This window comes from Periophthalmus magnuspinnatus, chromosome 1 (assembly GCF_009829125.3).
Source record: "Periophthalmus magnuspinnatus isolate fPerMag1 chromosome 1, fPerMag1.2.pri, whole genome shotgun sequence".
NCBI lineage: Eukaryota > Metazoa > Chordata > Actinopteri > Gobiiformes > Gobiidae > Periophthalmus > Periophthalmus magnuspinnatus.
The window spans coordinates 301,166-319,712 of NC_047126.1; the positions used below are offsets into that span (position 1 = coordinate 301,166).

General features: G+C 46.9%; 2 protein-coding genes across 2 annotated transcripts; both read left to right on the forward strand.

Moving 5' to 3' along the window:
- The first annotated feature begins 251 nt into the window (after positions 1–251).
- LOC117378380 (gastrula zinc finger protein XlCGF57.1-like) lies at positions 252–4,738 on the forward strand. Its single transcript, XM_033974971.2, has 2 exons — positions 252–441; positions 3,123–4,738. The coding sequence occupies exons 1-2, from the start codon at positions 341–343 to the stop codon at positions 4,543–4,545; spliced, it is 1,524 nt and encodes a 507-aa protein (XP_033830862.1). The 5' UTR covers positions 252–340; the 3' UTR covers positions 4,546–4,738.
- Positions 4,739–5,553: 815 nt separating this feature from the next.
- Positions 5,554–15,238, forward strand: LOC117378390 (zinc finger protein 3-like). Its single transcript, XM_055225697.1, has 4 exons — positions 5,554–5,740; positions 6,882–7,549; positions 9,663–9,702; positions 13,615–15,238. The coding sequence occupies exons 1-4, from the start codon at positions 5,604–5,606 to the stop codon at positions 15,236–15,238; spliced, it is 2,469 nt and encodes an 822-aa protein (XP_055081672.1). The 5' UTR covers positions 5,554–5,603.
- Positions 15,239–18,547: the final 3,309 nt, after the last annotated feature.

The following is an 18,547-nucleotide window of genomic DNA, read 5'->3' on the forward strand; positions in this document are numbered from 1 at the left end:
GCCCGACAGCGATTTGTCCAGAGACAGATTTAAAATTCATCTTTTACTATGGGTCATTATTCTTTATTTTAATACCTTTCTCATTATTATGCAAATAATGTTATTTATTTATTGGTCAAAAAGATCTTAAATAAAACCATTGAGTCACTGTTTAGTGTGCGCCCCCTGGAGGCCAGAGCGCCTCCTGCAGTTTGTGCTTTAAACAGTTTTAAAGAGACTTTTAAAGAGAGTTTTAAACAGGCAGCTGTGAGGACAGCCCGGGGTCCTCAGGATCAGGACCCCTGTGTGATTAGCTCTGAAGCTAACTCGAGCTAACAGTGTCAAACAGAGAAACTGAAACATGGAACAAGTGAAGCTGGAGGAGGAAACGGAGGAGCCCCGAGGAAAAGCAGAGGAGCAGGAGGAGCACAGGAGCCCCGCGGAGGAGGCGCACGGCCCGGGGTGAGTGGAGGGTCTCGGTGCAGCTCTGAGGCCGAGGAACAGCGCGCACAGAGCGGCCACAGTCAGAGAGGAACCTCCGCTGAATCTGAAGGACCAGAGTCTGAAGGACCAGAGTGTGGAGGGTCAGAGTGTGGAGGGTCAGAGTGTGGAGGGTCAGAGTGTGGAGTGTGGAGGGTCAGAGTGTGGAGGGTCAGAGTGTAGAGTGTGGAGGGTCAGAGTGTGGAGGGTCAGAGTGTGGAGGGTCAGAGTGTGGAGTGTGGAGGGTCAGAGTGTGGAGGGTCAGAGTGTGGAGGGTCAGAGTGTGGAGGGTCAGAGTGTGGAGTGTGGATGGTCAGAGTGTGGAGGGTCAGAGTGTGGAGGGTCAGAGTGTGGAGGGTCAGAGTGTGGAGGGTCAGAGTGTGGAGGGTCAGAGTGTGGAGTGTGGAGGGTCAGAGTGTGGAGGGTCAGAGTGTAGAGTGTGGAGGGTCAGAGTGTGAAGGGTCAGAGTGTGGAGGGTCAGAGTGTGGAGGGTCAGAGTGTGGAGGGTCAGAGTGTAGAGTGTGGAGGGTCAGAGTGTGGAGGGTCAGAGTGTGGAGGGTCAGAGTGTGGAGGGTCAGAGTGTGGAGGGTCAGAGTGTGGAGTGTGGAGGGTCAGAGTGTGGAGGGTCAGAGTGTAGAGTGTGGAGGGTCAGAGTGTGGAGTGTGGAGGGTCAGAGTGTGGAGGGTCAGAGTGTGGAGTGTGGAGGGTCAGAGTGTGGAGGGTCAGAGTGTGGAGGGTCAGAGTGTAGAGTGTGGAGGGTCAGAGTGTGGAGGGTCAGAGTGTGGAGGGTCAGAGTGTGGAGTGTGGAGGGTCAGAGTGTAGAGTGTGGAGGGTCAGAGTGTGGAGGGTCAGAGTGTGGAGGGTCAGAGTGTGGAGTGTGGATGGTCAGAGTGTGGAGGGTCAGAGTGTGGAGGGTCAGAGTGTGGAGGGTCAGAGTGTAGAGTGTGGAGGGTCAGAGTGTGAAGGGTCAGAGTGTGGAGGGTCAGAGTGTGGAGGGTCAGAGTGTGGAGGGTCAGAGTGTGGAGGGTCAGAGTGTGGAGGGTCAGAGTGTGGAGGGTCAGAGTGTGGAGGGTCAGAGTGTGGAGGGTCGGAGGGTCAGAGTGTGGAGGGTCAGAGTGTGGAGGGTCAGAGTGTGGAGGGTCAGAGTGTGGAGTGTGGAGGGTCAGAGTGTGGAGGGTCAGAGTGTGGAGGGTCAGAGTGTGGAGGGTCAGAGTGTGGAGGGTCAGAGTGTGGAGGGTCAGAGTGTGGAGTGTGGAGGGTCAGAGTGTGAAGGGTCAGAGTGTGGAGGGTCAGAGTGTGGAGGGTCAGAGTGTGGAGGGTCAGAGTGTAGAGTGTGGAGGGTCAGAGTGTGGAGGGTCAGAGTGTGGAGGGTCAGAGTGTGGAGTGTGGAGGGTCAGAGTGTGGAGGGTCAGAGTGTAGAGTGTGGAGGGTCAGAGTGTGGAGTGTGGAGGGTCAGAGTGTGGAGGGTCAGAGTGTAGAGTGTGGAGGGTCAGAGTGTGGAGGGTCAGAGTGTGGAGGGTCAGAGTGTGGAGGGTCAGAGTGTGGAGTGTGGAGGGTCAGAGTGTGGAGGGTCAGAGTGTGGAGGGTCAGAGTGTGGAGGGTCAGAGTGTAGAGTGTGGAGGGTCAGAGTGTGGAGTGTGGAGGGTCAGAGTGTGGAGGGTCAGAGTGTAGAGTGTGGAGGGTCAGAGTGTGGAGGGTCAGAGTGTGGAGGGTCAGAGTGTGGAGTGTGGAGGGTCAGAGTGTGGAGGGTCAGAGTGTGGAGGGTCAGAGTGTGGAGTGTGGAGGGTCAGAGTGTGGAGTGTGGAGGGTCAGAGTGTGGAGGGTCAGAGTGTGGAGGGTCAGAGTGTGGAGTGTGGAGGGTCAGAGTGTGGAGGGTCAGAGTGTGGAGGGTCAGAGTGTGGAGTGTTTCACTGTTATTAAATTATCATTTATCAAATTTATCAAATGTCTAAAATACTTTTTCTGTGGAGTTTGACATTTATTTAAGCCCGAGGTCCAACATGGAGCCGCGTCACATTAAAGGAGCTGTTTTTACGGCCTCCACTCGTTCACTCACTGAAACTCACCTCGTGGAAACCTACACGAGTCATGTGACGCTCATTCTGCTTTCTGATTGGATAATCATCTTGAACCAAAACATCAAATTCCATCATAAATAAAAGTGACGTCATGTTGAGTGTTTCTGTGCAGCAGATTAAATAAAGTGGTGCAGTATTTAAACACCACGCAGACAATAAAGAGAGTGGACATGTTCCACCTGAACCGATCCTGGTATCGAATAACGGTGTCGATACTGAGAAATGAGCTGGAGCGAGGAGCGGATCTTTGATATTGGCCTCATAATATTAGAATTTTTTTTTAAACAGAGCTTTTCAGTTTGATGTGAAGGGTAAATAACAGCTGTCTAACACTATTGTGTCTCTTGTGTAATGGCATATATTTCCTGTATTTTAAGGAAGTAAGTGCCATTTTCTGCCCCTACACTGGTAACTGAAAATGCTGAATCGGTGCATCCCTAGTTTTCATGTTTCCTCCCAAAAACCCGAGGCCTTCAGTCATTTTAAGAGTGCGTTCTGCAAAGAGAAGGTTATTTACATGTTGCTGTTTGTGTCGTCTTATTCTTTCATTATTAAACTGATAATCCTGTGCTCTTGTCTGTACAGCTGTAAGCTCCTCCGCCTTAAAGAGGAGCCAGAGGAGCCAGAGCTGTGCATCAAACAGGAGCCCCAAGACTTCCCCTTTCACCTGGTCACTGTCAAAACTGAAGACGATGAAGAAGAAGAAGACAAGTCCTCTGTGTTCCACCAAAGACCAACTGAGGAGAACAGAGAGGAAACCAACGGAGAGGAGTGTGGAGCGGACCAGAGACCATACAGCTGTTCAGACCAGAGACCATACAGCTGTTCAGACAGTGAGGAGCAGACTGACAGCTCTGACGACACCGATCATTCTGAAGACTATAGTCCAGAACAGGCCCCGGTCAAAAGAAGCTACGCTGCCGTACCTCCTGACCCCTCTGCAACTAGAGCCAACAGACCATACAGCTGTTCAGAGTGTGGGAAGAGTTTTGAGTGGAGGGCGCACTTGGGGGTGCACATGTTGGGTCACACTGGAGAGCGGCCGCACAAATGTCCTGTCTGTGAAAAAGCATTTACTCAAAAAGGAACTCTCACCAAACATCTGAGAACACAACACCACGTCTGCACTGTTTGTTTGGCTAGTTTCCCTGATGACGCGAATCTGACCGCTCACCTGAGGACGCACATCGAGGACGGGACCCTGGATGCGTCGGTCCTGAAACTCCTTCGCTGCTCTGAGTGCGGGAAAGCGTTCCGGTGGAAGTCGGATTTACAGAAACACATGTTGGTGCACAGCGGAGAGCGGCCACACAAGTGTCCTGTCTGTGAGAAGGATTTTAAACATAAATACAAGCTTCAGAAACACATGAGAATCCACTCAGAGGAAAATCACGGCGATACAGAGGCGCCAGACCTCAGACCTTTCAGTTGTTCAGAGTGTGGGATGAGGTTTGCCGACAGGACGTACCTGAGGGTGCACAGTTTGAGTCACTCCGGGGAGCGGCCACACAAATGTCCCGTGTGTGGGAAGGGTTTCCCGGTGTCGTCCAACCTCAAGAGACACATGTCGGTGCACACGGGACACAGACCACACAAATGCCCCTTCTGTCAGAAAGGATTTATAGAGAAGTTTTATTTGGAACAACACATGAGAATCCACTCAGGAGAAAAACCTTTTGTCTGTTCCATTTGTGGGAAAAATTTTAGGTTAAAAGCAGGACTCGAGAAACACATGGGAACTCACGCTGCGGACAAACCTTTCGCATGTTCAGTTTGTGACAAACATTTCAAATATAAATCTGGTCTCACGCGTCACCTGAGTATGAAGCACAACTCAAATAAACCCACAGAGGAGACCCTGCAGGTGTTCACTGCTAAACCCACAGAGGAGACCCTGCAGGTGTTCACTGCTAAACCCACAGAGGAGACCCTGCAGGTGCTCACTGCTAAACCCACAGAGGAGACCCTGCAGGTGCTCACTGCTAAACCCACAGAGCAGAACAGCTGATGAGATCAAATGTGTGTAGATTGAGAGTTTACCGACCGAGCCTCCTAGGAGATTGTTCAACATGTGAAACTATCACATTTAGCTTTGAAAACACAGAGCCATTAACTATGATGTCAGAAGGAGGTTTATTCTTTATTTAACTGTGTGAATTTTTTTATGTAAAAGTGTAAAAATATTGATTAAATTTATACAGAAGAAATGTTTGTTTTGTTGGGAAAAGTCACATCAAAGCCTGGTGCAGGTTTCTGTTATTAGAGCTGAGAGTCAGTCACAAACTCTCACCCAAAACACGGGGACAGTTTCAGCGCGTTTACACTGAGCTCAGGGAGAATCAGGAAGAATCAGGTTTACACTGAGCTCAGGGAGAATTATTTCTGTCTAACCGCACAGGTAGCTCTGTTCTATATCACTACACTGTGAGCATCACCATAGCAACCGCTAAACAAATGAACTACTGTGAGGAGGATCTAGCTTCACCTGAAATAGAAATAACTCAAGCTTTGAACATCCACAGACAAAAGGTTGAGGTTTAAAAGTGTTTTCACTCTGAGACACCGGTATGAGCGGATCCAACGACGAGGAGCAGGTTCTTATTTATGAAAGTTTAATTTAGACGAGGTTTGGCCGTTGGCCACAGTGTGTTTGGTGTTTACAGTGTCACTGTCATATATATATATATATATATATATATATATATATATATATATATATATATATATATATATATATATATATATATATATATATATATATATATATATAATCTCAGAGCAGACTGCCACTTTAAAGTAAGTAAAGTAATATTTCTGTTTATGGTTAATATTTGTGTGTCAGTGTGCTTTTCATGAGGCTCTTCTCTGGCTCTTCTCTGGCTCTTCTCTGGCTCTTTCTCTTCTCTGTTTTTATTCATCACAGGCGTCTTTATCAAGGCCTTTTTAGCTCCGGAGTTTTAAACAGGCATCCGCCAGGCCCGCCCCGCAGGACCCCTGCGTCATTAGCTCCAGAGCTAAAGCTAATGCGAGCTAACCCGAGCTAACAGCGTCAAACAGCCCTGAAACATGGAACAAGTGAAGCTGGAGGAGGAGACGGAGCTGTGGGAGCAGAGAGGAGGAGCAGAGGAGCAGGAGGAGCACAGAGGAGGAGCAGAGGAGCAGGAGGAGCACATTAGCCCCGCGGAGGAGGCGCACGGCCCGGGGTGAGTGTGTTCAGAGCGAGACAAGTTTATTTATACAGCACAATTCATCCACAAGATAATACAAAGTGTTTTACAGAATAAGAAAGACATTAAAATCACAATAAATCAAATCAAAACATAAATAATCACTAGTATTTATCATAAAATGAACAATTAAAGAAAAGAGGCAGAATAAAACCCTTTCAGTCACAGCAGCTAATCAGAACAGTCTTACTGTCAGAGCAGAGGCCTGTCTCACATCTACAGGAAGTGAGACAGGCCTAAACAAAACTCAAACAGACTCAACGTGTTTAGACCTGGTCTAGTCCTGGTCTAGTCCTGGTTTAGTCCTGGTTTAGTCCTGGTTTAGCCCTGGTTTAGTCCGGGTTTAGTCCTGGTTTAGTCCTGGTTTAGTCCTGGTTTAGCCCTGGTTTAGTCCGGGTTTAGTCCTGGTTTAGTCCTGGTTTAGTCCTGGTTTAGTCCGGGTTTAGTCCTGGTTTAGTCCGGGTTTAGTCCTGGTTTAGTCCGGGTTTAGTCCTGGTTTAGTCCTGGTTTAGTCCGGGTTTAGTCCTGGTTTAGTCCTGGTTTAGTCCTGGTTTAGTCCGGGTTTAGTCCTGGTTTAGTCCGGGTTTAGTCCTGGTTTAGCCCTGGTTTAGCCCTGGTTTAGCCCGGGTTTAGTCCTGGTTTAGTCCTGGTTTAGTCCTGGTTTAGCCCTGGTTTAGTCCTGGTTTAGCCCTGGTTTAGCCCTGGTTTAGTCCTGGTTTAGCCCGGGTTTAGTCCGGGTTTAGTCCTGGTTTAGTCCTGGTTTAGTCCGGGTTTAGTCCTGGTTTAGTCCTGGTTTAGCCCTGGTTTAGTCCTGGTTTAGCCCTGGTTTAGCCCTGGTTTAGTCCTGGTTTAGTCCTGGTTTAGTCCTGGTTTAGTCCTGGTTTAGTCCTGGTTCAGTCCTGGTTTAGTCCTGGTTTAGTCCTGGTTTAGTCCTGGTTCAGTCCTGGTTTAGTCCTGGTTTAGTCCTGGTTTCTTTGTTTCTTTCTGATTCTCATCAGATTTAGACGTTTGTTTCACTGAAGTCATTTTAAAGGTCCAGAAATCAGACTATCATCAGATTTTGGTGTGAATAGGACCACAGTGATGCAGGAGGGCTAACCACTCTGCTGTTCTTCAGCCCCCCTCGGGTTAAAGAGGAACCAGAGGAGCCACAGGAGGAGCCACAGGAGGAGCCACAGGAGGAGCCACAGGAGGAGCCACAGGAGGAGCCACAGGAGGAGCCACAGGAGGAGCTCCCCTTCGCTCCTGTCACTGTCAAAACTGAAGACGATGAAGATGAAGAAGACAAGTCTGTGCTTCACCAAAGACCAACTGAGGAGAACAGAGAGAAAACCAACGGAGAGGAGTGTGGAGCAGAAGCAGACTGGAGCTTCTACTGTGAAGAGCGCCTGAAGGAGGAGCGCCTGAAGGAGGTGGAGGAGCGCCTGAAGGAGGTGGAGTGCCTGAAGGAGGTGGAGGAGCACCTGAAGGAGGTGGAGGAGCGCCTGAAGGAGGTGGAGGAGCACCTGAAGGAGGAGGAGTGCCTGAAGGAGGAGGAGGAGTGCCTGAAGGAGGAGGAGGAGCACCTGAAGGAGGAGGATCGCCTGAAGGAGGAGCGCCTGAAGGAGGAGGAGGAGCACCTGAAGGAGGAGGAGTGCCTGAAGGAGGAGGAGGAGCACCTGAAGGAGGAGGAGCGCCTGAAGGAGGAGGAGGGGAGTGACGTGGACTCGGACTGGAGCTGGGAATGGGAGCCTCCGCTCAGACAAACCATGAGAAGAACTGTCTCCATGATGGAACCCAAACCAGGTGAGATTCTCCCGCTCTTCTCCCGCTCTTCTCCTGTTCTTCTCCCGCTCTTCTCCCGTTCTTCTCCCGTTCTTCTCCCGTTCTTCTCCTGTTCTTCTCCCGCTCTTCTCCCGCTCTTCTCCCGTTCTTCTCCCGTTCTTCTCCCGTTCTTCTCCCGTTCTTCTCCTGCTCTTCTCCCGTTCTTCTCCCGTTCTTCTCCCGCTCTTCTCCCGTTCTTCTCCCGTTCTTCTCCCGTTCTTCTCCCGCTCTTCTCCCGTTCTTCTCCCGCTCTTCTCCCGCTCTTCTCCCGTTCTTCTCCCGTTCTTCTCCCGTTCTTCTCCCGTTCTTCTCCTGCTCTTCTCCCGTTCTTCTCCCGTTCTTCTCCCGCTCTTCTCCCGTTCTTCTCCCGTTCTTCTCCCGTTCTTCTCCCGTTCTTCTCCTGCTCTTCTCCCGCTCTTCTCCCGCTCTTCTCCCGTTCTTCTCCTGTTCTTCTCCTGTTCTTCTCCCGTTCTTCTCCCGCTCTTCTCCCGTTCTTCTCCCGTTCTTCTCCTGTTCTTCTCCTGCTCTTCTCCTGTTCTTCTCCCGTTCTTCTCCTGTTCTTCTCCTGTTCTTCTCCTGTTCTTCTCCTGCTCTTCTCACATAAACACAGAACACACTTTATTTATGATGCACTTTAAAAACTTTACAGCTGAACTTCACAAACTTCTGTTTCAGACACATCACATTCTACAGTTCATCATATTTAACCTGACGTAACAGTGAGGCCCTGACGTAACAGTGAGGCCCTGACGTAACAGTGAGGCCCTGACGTAACAGTGAGGCCCTGACGTAACAGTGAGGCCCCGACGTAACAGTGAGGCCCCGACGTAACAGTGAGGCCCCGACGTAACAGTGAGGCCTTGGCTCTCGTCACTGATAGAAATGATCCGGTTCAACATCTGTCTCTACTTTTGGGAGACTTCACTGTAAACAACAGAACGCCTCTGAGCTCTTTTTATAGTACGACATCGTCACACTCTACAGTCTGGACTCCATCCATCCATTTTCTTCTATCCGGGGCAGAAATCCACCAGTTGAATTGACACTTTGCAGCTGATCCACGTCCCCTGAGGGTGTGATGCTAACTGTAGGCACTGCTCTGTCTGAAGCTCTGTTAGATCTGAGCTTTATTTTAAGACATTCTGACCATAAAGAGCTGATTTATCTGAACTACAACAGATGAGCTGTGATGTTAAACATCAGAGTCACAAGCTAGCGTTAGCATTAGCATTAGCATTAGCATTAGCATTAGTTTTTCAGTGAGTCGCTCTCACCTTTTTGTGTAAAATCAAACTCCTGGACAGGACCATGAGCTCAGACTGACCTCAGGCTCTGAACACGAGCTCTTTAAATCACTTTTGGATTTTTTCTTCAGTTTTCAGATGATCTTAAATGTTTTTGTCAGAGTTTGCTGATGTGTGCATTGTGTCACCGCGGTAACTGATGAACATTGCACCATAGACATACATATAGAACACCCCGAGCGTGATGTCAAAGTATCAATACACAAAGACAATCACAAAGTCACAATACAAGGATTAAAAACACAGAAAACAAGACACAAGTTACTCAAGTTAATTAACAAATCTAGATTTCATCTGTTAAAAGTGTGAAAAGGAGACTCCGCCTGTCGAGCCTCTGGCTCCTGGTGTCAAACTGTTTATAATGTTTAATACGACAGGAGCCACGGGGCCCAGAGCCTCTTTAAAGGGCCACACTGCTCTGATCTAATGTCTCCTCGTCATTAACAGACCTGGAGTTGTGTTTTGTTTCATTCTCACATGTTTAACACACAAACCTGCAGATTTAGACTTTTTCTCTCAAACTGAAAACACTCTGTTCCACCTTGTGATGTCATCATGTGGTGATACAGGAAGTGCTCCACTGTGTTTTTAAACTTCACCTTCACTAGAATCATTTAAGCTCTGAAAGTGTGAATCTCTACTGCACCAAAAGTAAAAGGAGCTGTTAACTACCACTTGATGACATCACAAGGTGGAACAGAGAATTTTGAGCTTTGGAGATGTAACAGACTAATAATAAAGAGTTCCCTTTAATGTGACTGGTCATTCTAAACAATGTGTGTGTTTTTCAGATTTTCAGTTCTCATCCTTCGCTCCTGTCTGTGTGAAAACTGAAGATGTTGAAAACGAGTCTGTGCTTCACCAAAGACCAACTGAGGAGAACAGAGAGAAAACCAACAGAGAGGAGCGTGGAGCAGAAGCAGACTGCAGCTCACATCCACTCACACAGCTCCACTCAGACAGCGAGGAAGACTCCAACACCGAGGAAGACGAAGAGCGGCCTCACAAATGCTCTTTTTGTAGCAAATGTTTCAAAAACACCAGTCACTTTAACCAACATCTGAAGATCCACAGTGGAGAGAAACCCTACAGCTGTTCGATTTGTAAGCGAGCGTTCTTAAGGAGCAGGACTCTGACAGAACACATTAGAACACACACGGGCGAGAAACCATTCAGCTGTTCAGTTTGTAAGAATGACTTTACATCTAAAGCCAGAATGAAAAAGCACATGAAGATCCACACGGGAGAGAAACCTTTCAGCTGTCCCTTTTGTACTAAGTGTTTTGTACAGAGGTCGTTCCTGGTTATACACGTACGACAGCACACAGGCGAGAAACCTTTCAGCTGTACAGTGTGTCACAGATCATACACTGACAAGAGTTCACTCCGGAAACACGCCAAAAAACACAGGACTGAATCAGGCTCCTCACACCCGCGCCTCCACAGCGTGAGTCCTGAGCTGTATGACTGAGGAACCGGGAATCGTACCCTCGCCTCCACAGACCCAACACGGACGACAAACTCACTTTGGTTTGTTCAGCCCAAAATCATCAACATCACAGATTTCAAAACGGACTCTTTTGTGTTTGATATTCCTCACAGCCCACACTGAGGTTTAAATATGAAACAACGAGCAGCAGAAAGGTCCGAAAATCAGATACAAACTCATCCCAAAACTTACATTGAAACTAGATACTCATTTGAACAGATATCGATACTGAATAAAAAACACACCCTGATCACTTTGTTAGAATAAACTGTTGTGTTGAAAGAGCTTTAAAATGATCATTTGGGATCAGAATCGGTGAAGAGTCGATTCTTCAGCATCACAATCGAGTATGGATGTATCGTGACACTAGATGTGACCTCGCTGTGTTCAGATCTGTTTATTCTTGGCCTTTGTGAGACCCGTAAGTTATGATTTATTAATATTTATTTAGTGTAAAACTATTTAATTTTCCATGTAATTGTGTTTAAAGAGATTAAATCTTTTAATTAAAGATAAAAAAGACTCAATTATTTGAACTTAATACAACAGGTCAAATGCGTAAAGTCCAGAGTCTGTGGTCCTGTGAGGCCAGTGCAGACGTCCAGGTTCATCGGGGCGGGGCATCAGGGTCGGCTGTGACGTCACAGCTTCAGCTCCAAATGAAGCTCATCTAGGCTAATGGTTATAGTGGCTAATCTGGAGCACACGCCCATATTTGGAATTCCAAGTATCATAGCAACCAAAGAGCCAATCACACACAGGGGGGACACAGAGGGGACACAGAGGACAGAGAGGGGACACAGTTTTGTGTAAAGTGAATCAGAGCCAGAGTCGATGGAGCTGAATCACTCCCGTGGTCACTTCCTGTTTGAACGTGGCGGTCAGCGGGTCAGACGTGTTTATAATAATAATAATAATACATTTTATTTATATAGCACTTTTCAGGACACTCAAAGTCGCTTCACAGTAGATACAATAATAAAATATCACAACATTTACAACATAAAATCAAACATTAAAGCGATTTTGAACAGGTGAGCTTTGAGTTCTTTCTTGAAGGTGGGGAGGTCAGAGGTCACGGAGGGGTTTAGGTAGTGAGTTCCAGAGGGTGGGGGCAGCGATGGAGACGGCTCTGTCCTCCCAGGTTCGGAGCTTGGTCCTACAGGGCAGGGACGGGAGGTTGGAGCTGGAGGAGGAGGTGAGATGGAGTGAGGAGGTGGAGCAGGTCTGTGAGGAGGGGCCAGGTTGTGGAGAGATTTGAATGTGATGAGGAGGATTTTGAAGTGGATGCGCTGAGGGATGGGGAGCCAGTGGAGCTTGTGGAGGACAGGAGTGATGTGTCCACGTGAGCGGGTGTGGGTGAGGAGGCGGGCGGTGGAGTTCTGAATGTACTGTAGTCTGTTGAGGGTTTTGGGTGGTGTAATGTAGAGGATGCTATTGCAGTAGTCGATTCTGGATGTGATGAATGCGTGGATGAGAGTTTCAGCGGCAGAGAAGGTGAGTGATGGGCGGAGACGGGCTATGTTTTTGAGCAGAGTATGGCTCAGAGCTGCATTTAAGAGGAAAATGATGTCTGGTCCTCACAAGTATCACACCTCCAACACACTCCACTGTGTCACTCTGTCATGTCTTTTCTTTAAACCTCCTTTACTTTCGTTTCTCTTCTACAAACCTCTTCATTAAACTACTTCTTTATTTCAACATTTTTCCATCCTGTTTTTTTGTGTCTTCTCTGACACACGAGCTCCATCATAAAACAAGTACTGAAGTGTACTCTTTAGATTTGAGTAAAGTAACTGTACTCTGAGTACCATTAAAGAGTAACTGTACTCTGAGTACCATTAAAGAGTAACTGTACTCTGAGTACCATTAAAGAGTAACTGTACTCTGAGTACCATTAAAGAGTAACTGTACTCTGAGTACCATTAAAGAGTAACTGTACTCTGAGTACCATTAAAGAGTAACTGTACTCTGAGTACCTGTGACCATTGAGCTCCTTCATTTTCACTGACATAAATACAAATCATTGACAGTCACAGGTTCAGAGTCAGAGGCTGTGACTCTGGAGTCAGGACAGGGGGCGCTCTGCAGCAGCGCGAGCCCCTACAGGGCTACGGCTCGATAAGTTTAAAGCTCTATGGAGGAACATTCCACTCTAGAGCGCCTCCTGCAGTTTGTGCTTTAAAGAGTTTTAAAGAGAGTTTTAAACAGGCAGCTGTGAGGACAGCCCGGGGTCCTCAGGATCAGGACCCCTGTGTGATTAGCTCTGAAGCTAACTCGAGCTAACCGTGTCAAACAGAGAAACTGAAACATGGAACAAGTGAAGCTGGAGGAGGAGCACAGAGGAGGAGCAGAGGAACAGGAGGAGCAGGAGGAGCACAGGAGCCCCGCGGAGGAGGCGCACGGCCCGGGGTGAGTCTGTAGCGGCCCCGGTGTCTCTGAGGCCGGAGACAGTGACGAGTCTCCGCCGAGACTAAAGAGAAAACAAGGTTTGATTTAGTGTAAAAATGAACCAGGACAGAGACAGAGAGAGACAGAGACACGGAGAGAGACAGAGACACACAGAGAGACAGAGACACGGAGAGAGACAGAGAGAGAGAGAGACAGAGAGAGAGAGAGACAGAGAGAGAGAGAGACAGGCAAAAAGTCAGACAGAGAGACACAGAGGCAGAGGCACAGAGAGACAGCACAGTGGACACACAGTGGACACACAGTGGACACACAGTGGACACACAGTGGACTGGATCAAAGATCAAATGTATAAGATATAATTGAACTAAGAGACTGTGGCTCAGAGGACGGGACAGTCCCGTCTGTGAGGACACCGGACATACAGTGTGTGAGGACACTGGACATACAGTGTGTGAGGACACTGGACATACAGTGTGTGAGGACACTGGACATACAGTGTGTGAGGACACTGGACATACAGCTCCACAACAAAGGCCTCATGGGAAATAAGAGTTTTACCATTTAAAGTCACACAGTGTTTTTATCATGGTGGTATCGGTATCAGTATCGAGTATCGAGTCTGTTCTGTAGAATCAAAATAAAGTTTGAAATGTGGCATCAAACTCCTGAAATAGTCCAGTGTCAGGACTTTAACCAAATGTGCTTTTTGTGTCCAGTGTGAAACTGCCCCGCCTTAAAGAGGAGCCAGAGGAGCCAGAGGAGCCAGAGGAGCCAGAGCTGTGCATCAAACAGGAGCCGCAAGACTTCCCCTTTGACACGGTCACTGTCAAAACTGAAGACGATGAAGATGATGAAGACAAGTCCTCTGTGCTTCACCAAAGATCAACTGAGGAGAACAGAGAGGAAACCAACGGAGAGGAGTGTGGAGCAGACCAGAGACCATACAGCTGTTCAGACCAGAGACCATACAGCTGTTCAGACAGTGAGGAGCAGACTGACAGCTCTGATGACACCGATCGCTCTGAAGACTATAGTCCAGCACAAGCTCAGGCCAAAAGAAGCTTTGTGGTGATTCCTCCTGATGCCCCTAAAGCTGACAGACCATACAGCTGTTCAGACCAGAGACCATACAGCTGTTCAGAGTGTCAGAAAAAGTTCAGATGCAACGCCGATCTTCAGAGACACATGCCAGTTCACACAGGAGAGAGACCTTTCGTGTGTTCAGTCTGCGTCAAATGTTTTAAGCACAAATCAGATCTGACTCGACATTTCCGACTTCTCCATCACACGTGTCCGGTTTGTGACGCCGTTTTCACCGACCATGTTTACCTGAGAGCTCACCTGCGGCTGCACGCGGAGGACGGGACCTTAGACCCAGCTGTACAGACTGGTGCGGACTTCTCTGTGGCTGAAAACGCTTCCACTTTCAAATGTTCGATCTGTGACAAAACCTTCAAACAGAAGTCTGACTTGACTCGGCACCAACGCGGCAAACACCACGTCTGTCCTGTTTGCAGCAAAGGCTTTAAGAGGAAACTGAGACTGAAGGAACATTTGAGGATGCACGTTGAAGAGGGGACGCTGGACCAGTCTGCACTCCTCAGAACCGTCTCCCCAGCTACCAACAGGAGTGGGAACATCAAAAAACACAAGTGTCTCGAGTGCGGAAAAATGTTTCTGCGCACCGATCATCTTCAGAACCATGCGCTGATCCACTCCGGAGAAAAGCCTTTCAAATGCCCCATCTGCGACCGAGAGTTCAGACGCATTCACCAACTCCAAACTCACATCCGGGTCCACACGGGAGAAAAACCGTTCATCTGCACCATCTGCCACAAAACCTTCACCCGCAAATTCTGCCTGGAGGAGCACACAAGGACCCACTCCAAAGACAAAACTTACAGGTGCACAGTTTGTGAGAAAGGTTTCACGCTACCCAAGGGTCTCCGGGCACACATGAGAAGTCACTCCGGAGAAAAACCTTTCAGCTGTACTGTTTGCCCCAAAAGGTTTAAAAGCAACGAGAACATGAAACGCCACATGAAAACACACTCGGAGGACGTGACTCCAGATCAGCTACTCAAAGAAATGTTCAATGACAAAGGAGAGAAACCATTCAGGTGTACAGTCTGTGAGAAAGACTTCAGTGAAAAAGTTAATCTTATCCGACATATAAAGATCACTCACGCCGGAGAGAGACCTTTCAGCTGTCCATACTGTGAGAAAACGTTTGGGCAGAGATCAAACTTGGACCGACACATGAAAACGCACACTGGAGAGAAACCGTACTCCTGTCACTTCTGTCATAAAGGTTTTATACAGAAACACAACCTCAGTATTCACCTGAGAACTCACACGCTAGACCCTGCAGCTGTTCAGTCCAGAGAGGAGCCAGACCCTGCAGTTGATCAGTTTAGGGAGGAGCCAGACCCTTCAGCTGTTCATTCCACGGAGGAGCCAGAGTAGACATTACCTGTGAATATCATGAACATCAACTTTACTTTAAAGTTAATTACAGATGTACAGTTCACAGAAGAGGGGACGTGTCCCTGCAGCTGTTCATTTGAGCTCTTCTTTCTTTGGTGTGTGTGTATCGTGTGTCGTGTTACTCCTTCAGCTGTTCAGACGTGTTCTTTCAGGGGGCGGGGCGTCGCTGCTGTGCACTTTCCTTTGCTGATGTATAAAATATTACAGTTTGACCCAAAACATTGAGTTTCTAATAAACCTAAATTAGATGGTTTCACTCGTTTTTGATTCTCTGAGTCTCTCCTCTCTTTGCTCTCTGTGCTAAGCCCCTCCCCCTTCAGGGCTCAATCACAACACAATCAGCTGCATTGCACTAATGAAACTCCTGCACATCACACCAGGTTTGTCACGTCATAGTGCACAGTTTATATCATGTTATAAAGTAAAAGAAAAATGAAATTGTAAAACTGGACAAAAGATTTAGAGTAAAGTTTGTCTGTTCATCCACAACAGACAGTACGCTAACAGTCAGTACGCTAACAGACAGTACGCTAACAGTCAGTACGCTAACAGTCAGTACGCTAACAGACAGTACGCTAACAGTCAGTACGCTAACAGTCAGTATGCTAACAGACGTAAAAGTCGCGTCTTGCTCTTTCGTTTTGGTTTAGTCACATGTGAGATTTGATCAAAAGGGGGAATGTGAGATGAATGTTTCATGTAACATGATTATTATATTTGATATATTTGATATATTATATTTGATATATTATATTTGATATATTATATTTGATATATTTGATATATTATATTTGATATATTATATTTGACCTGTATGTTTTCGTGGGTGGTGCGTGGTGATGTCATGATGTACTTGGAATGTGCATTTTGTACCAAGACATGTTTCTTAAGGCGAGTTTATTTGTGCAGCACATTTCATACACAAGGTAAATCAAAGTGTTTTACAGAATAAAAAAGATTAAAATCACACAAATCAAAACATAAATAATCACAAATAATCATCATAAATTTAACATTAAAACAGAAGAGGCAGAATAAAAACCTTTAGTCACAGATGAACAGAGTCTGGATTTAAACTTTGTCAAAGGGAGAATGTTCCAGGTTTTAGCTTCATAAAACTGAAACTCTGATTCTCCTGTTTAGTCCTGACTCTGGACCAGGAGGTCGGTCCCTGAAGTCCTCAGAGTGTGAGATGTTCATGTGGCTCATGTCAGAGATGAACTTTGGACCGAGGCCACGGAGAGACTTATACACAAAGAGCTGATTTAAAGTCTCTGAGCCACAGGAGCCACAGGAGCCACAGGAGCCACAGGAGCCACAGGAGCCACAGGAGCCACAGGACACATGTGTGAAGTACTTCCTGGTTCTAGTCCTGACCCGAGCAGCAGTGTTCTGGATGTTCTGGATGTTCTGATGTTCTGGATGTTCTGGATGTTCTGATGTTCTGGATGTTCTGGATGTTCTGATGTTCTGGATGTTCTGGATGTTCTGATGTTCTGGATGTTCTGGATGTTCTGATGTTCTGATGTTCTGGATGTTCTGGATGTTCTGGATGTTCTGGATGTTCTGGATGTTCTGGATGTTCTGTTCTGTGTCTCGTTTGTAGAGTCCAGTGATCAGGACGTTACAGTCGTCTAATCTACTGGACACAAACGCAGGATAAGTCTCTGAGTCTGGTTTTGACAGTTTACCTTTGATTTTTGACGTGTTTTTAGATGTAAAAAGCTGCAGATGTTACTGATTTGATGTGTCTGTTAAAGTTCTAGTCTGAGTCCATTTTTACCTCTAGATTTCTGTCCTGAGTTGAAGGTTTTAGAGAGAGAGACTGGAGGTGACACTGACACTTTCTCTGTGTTTCTCTTGAGTCTTGTCTGAGTTTATCTGGACAAAGTTGTTTTTCCTCCACACACTGATCTGTTGAATCCACTGGTCCATATTCACCTGCTGCAGTGAGACATAGATCTGACTCGTCTGCAGAGTTGTGTGTGACACATTATTGTTGTGTATTAACTGTCCTAACAGCAGCATGTAGAGACTGAACAACAGGGGCCCCAGGACTGACCCCTGGGGCACCCCACAGGTCAGGGACATTTTATCTGAGACACATTTTACAATTTCATCAAAGTTCTCCCTGTTTTCTAGATAAGACTTGAACCAGTTTAGTGCAGTACCACAGATGCCCTCCCAGTCCTCTAGTGTAAGAGGATCCCATGATCCACAGAGTCAAACACTCAGATCAAACAGGATCAACACTGAGACTTTGATCAGACGGACGTCGTGTCTCATTGATCAGAGTCTCAGTCTGTGGGTCTAAAACCTGAAAACACCAAAGGAGTTGTTCATTTGGAGAAAGTTAATAAACTGTTGGTAAAATACTTTTTCAAGGACTTTGCCTAAAAACGACAGATTTGAGATCGGTCGATAATTGTTCAATATTGTGACATCGAGGCTGCTCTTCTTTAGGAGACACTTGATCACCACAGTTTTCAAAGTTCTGGGAATGTTCCAGATTGAAGTGACATATTAACTCTGAGAGTGAGAGGAGACACATGGAGGTGAAGATGGACTCAGACTGGAGACGATCTCTGGGACAGTTTTATCAGTTACAGGTGCAGACTGAGTCAGCTCTGTGTCCTGGTGGTGCTGGTTGTTATTTGTGGAGTTGGTGTCATTTTTAATGTCCTGAACCTTTTCATTAAAGAAAACTGCAAACTCACTGCACTTAGATGTTAAATTAGTTAAATTAGTTCTAACGTCAGTGGAGCTGGGGGTTTGTTTTCTGTTTTACTGCTGCACAGAAGAAAGTCCAGATCAGCCGAGTCTTCAGTGACCCCAGATGTTCATGTGTGTTTGTTCTGATCTTTAGAGAATGTGACTCTGAGTTTATGAATCCTCTCTGGACGTGTCAAATCAGGAGATTGTGACTCAGTTTGAACGATGTGCCAGAATAAAGAACCTGGTTTATGGATCTACTTGAGCTACTGGACTTTTATTTGCAATGAGCCTCCGGGAAAAGCTGAGAGTTTGGTGACCCCGACGTGACCCTGTGACTCCTGGAGGCTCAGGTGAATCATCTCAGGTGAATCATCTCAGGTGAATCATCTCAGGTGAATCATCTCAGGTGAATCATCTCAGGTGAATCATCTCAGGTGAATCATCTCAGGTGAATCATCTCAGGTGAATCATCTCAGGTGAATCATCTCAGGTGAATCATCTCCTCCACAGAACAACAGAGAAAGACAAAACAAACACTTAGAATTTCAGTTGGTTTAATGTTAAATGAATGTG

Bases quoted from the DNA above. Each gene is read 5' to 3' on its own strand.
- LOC117378380 (XM_033974971.2), top strand. From the start codon at position 341: ATGGAACAAGTGAAGCTGGAGGAGGAAACGGAGGAGCCCCGAGGAAAA. The intron at 442-3,122 runs GTGAGTGGAGGG...TTGTCTGTACAG, and splicing joins GAGGAGGCGCACGGCCCGGG to CTGTAAGCTCCTCCGCCTTA.
- LOC117378390 (XM_055225697.1), top strand. From the start codon at position 5,604: ATGGAACAAGTGAAGCTGGAGGAGGAGACGGAGCTGTGGGAGCAGAGA. The intron at 5,741-6,881 runs GTGAGTGTGTTC...GCTGTTCTTCAG, and splicing joins GAGGAGGCGCACGGCCCGGG to CCCCCCTCGGGTTAAAGAGG. The intron at 7,550-9,662 runs GTGAGATTCTCC...TGTGTTTTTCAG, and splicing joins CATGATGGAACCCAAACCAG to ATTTTCAGTTCTCATCCTTC.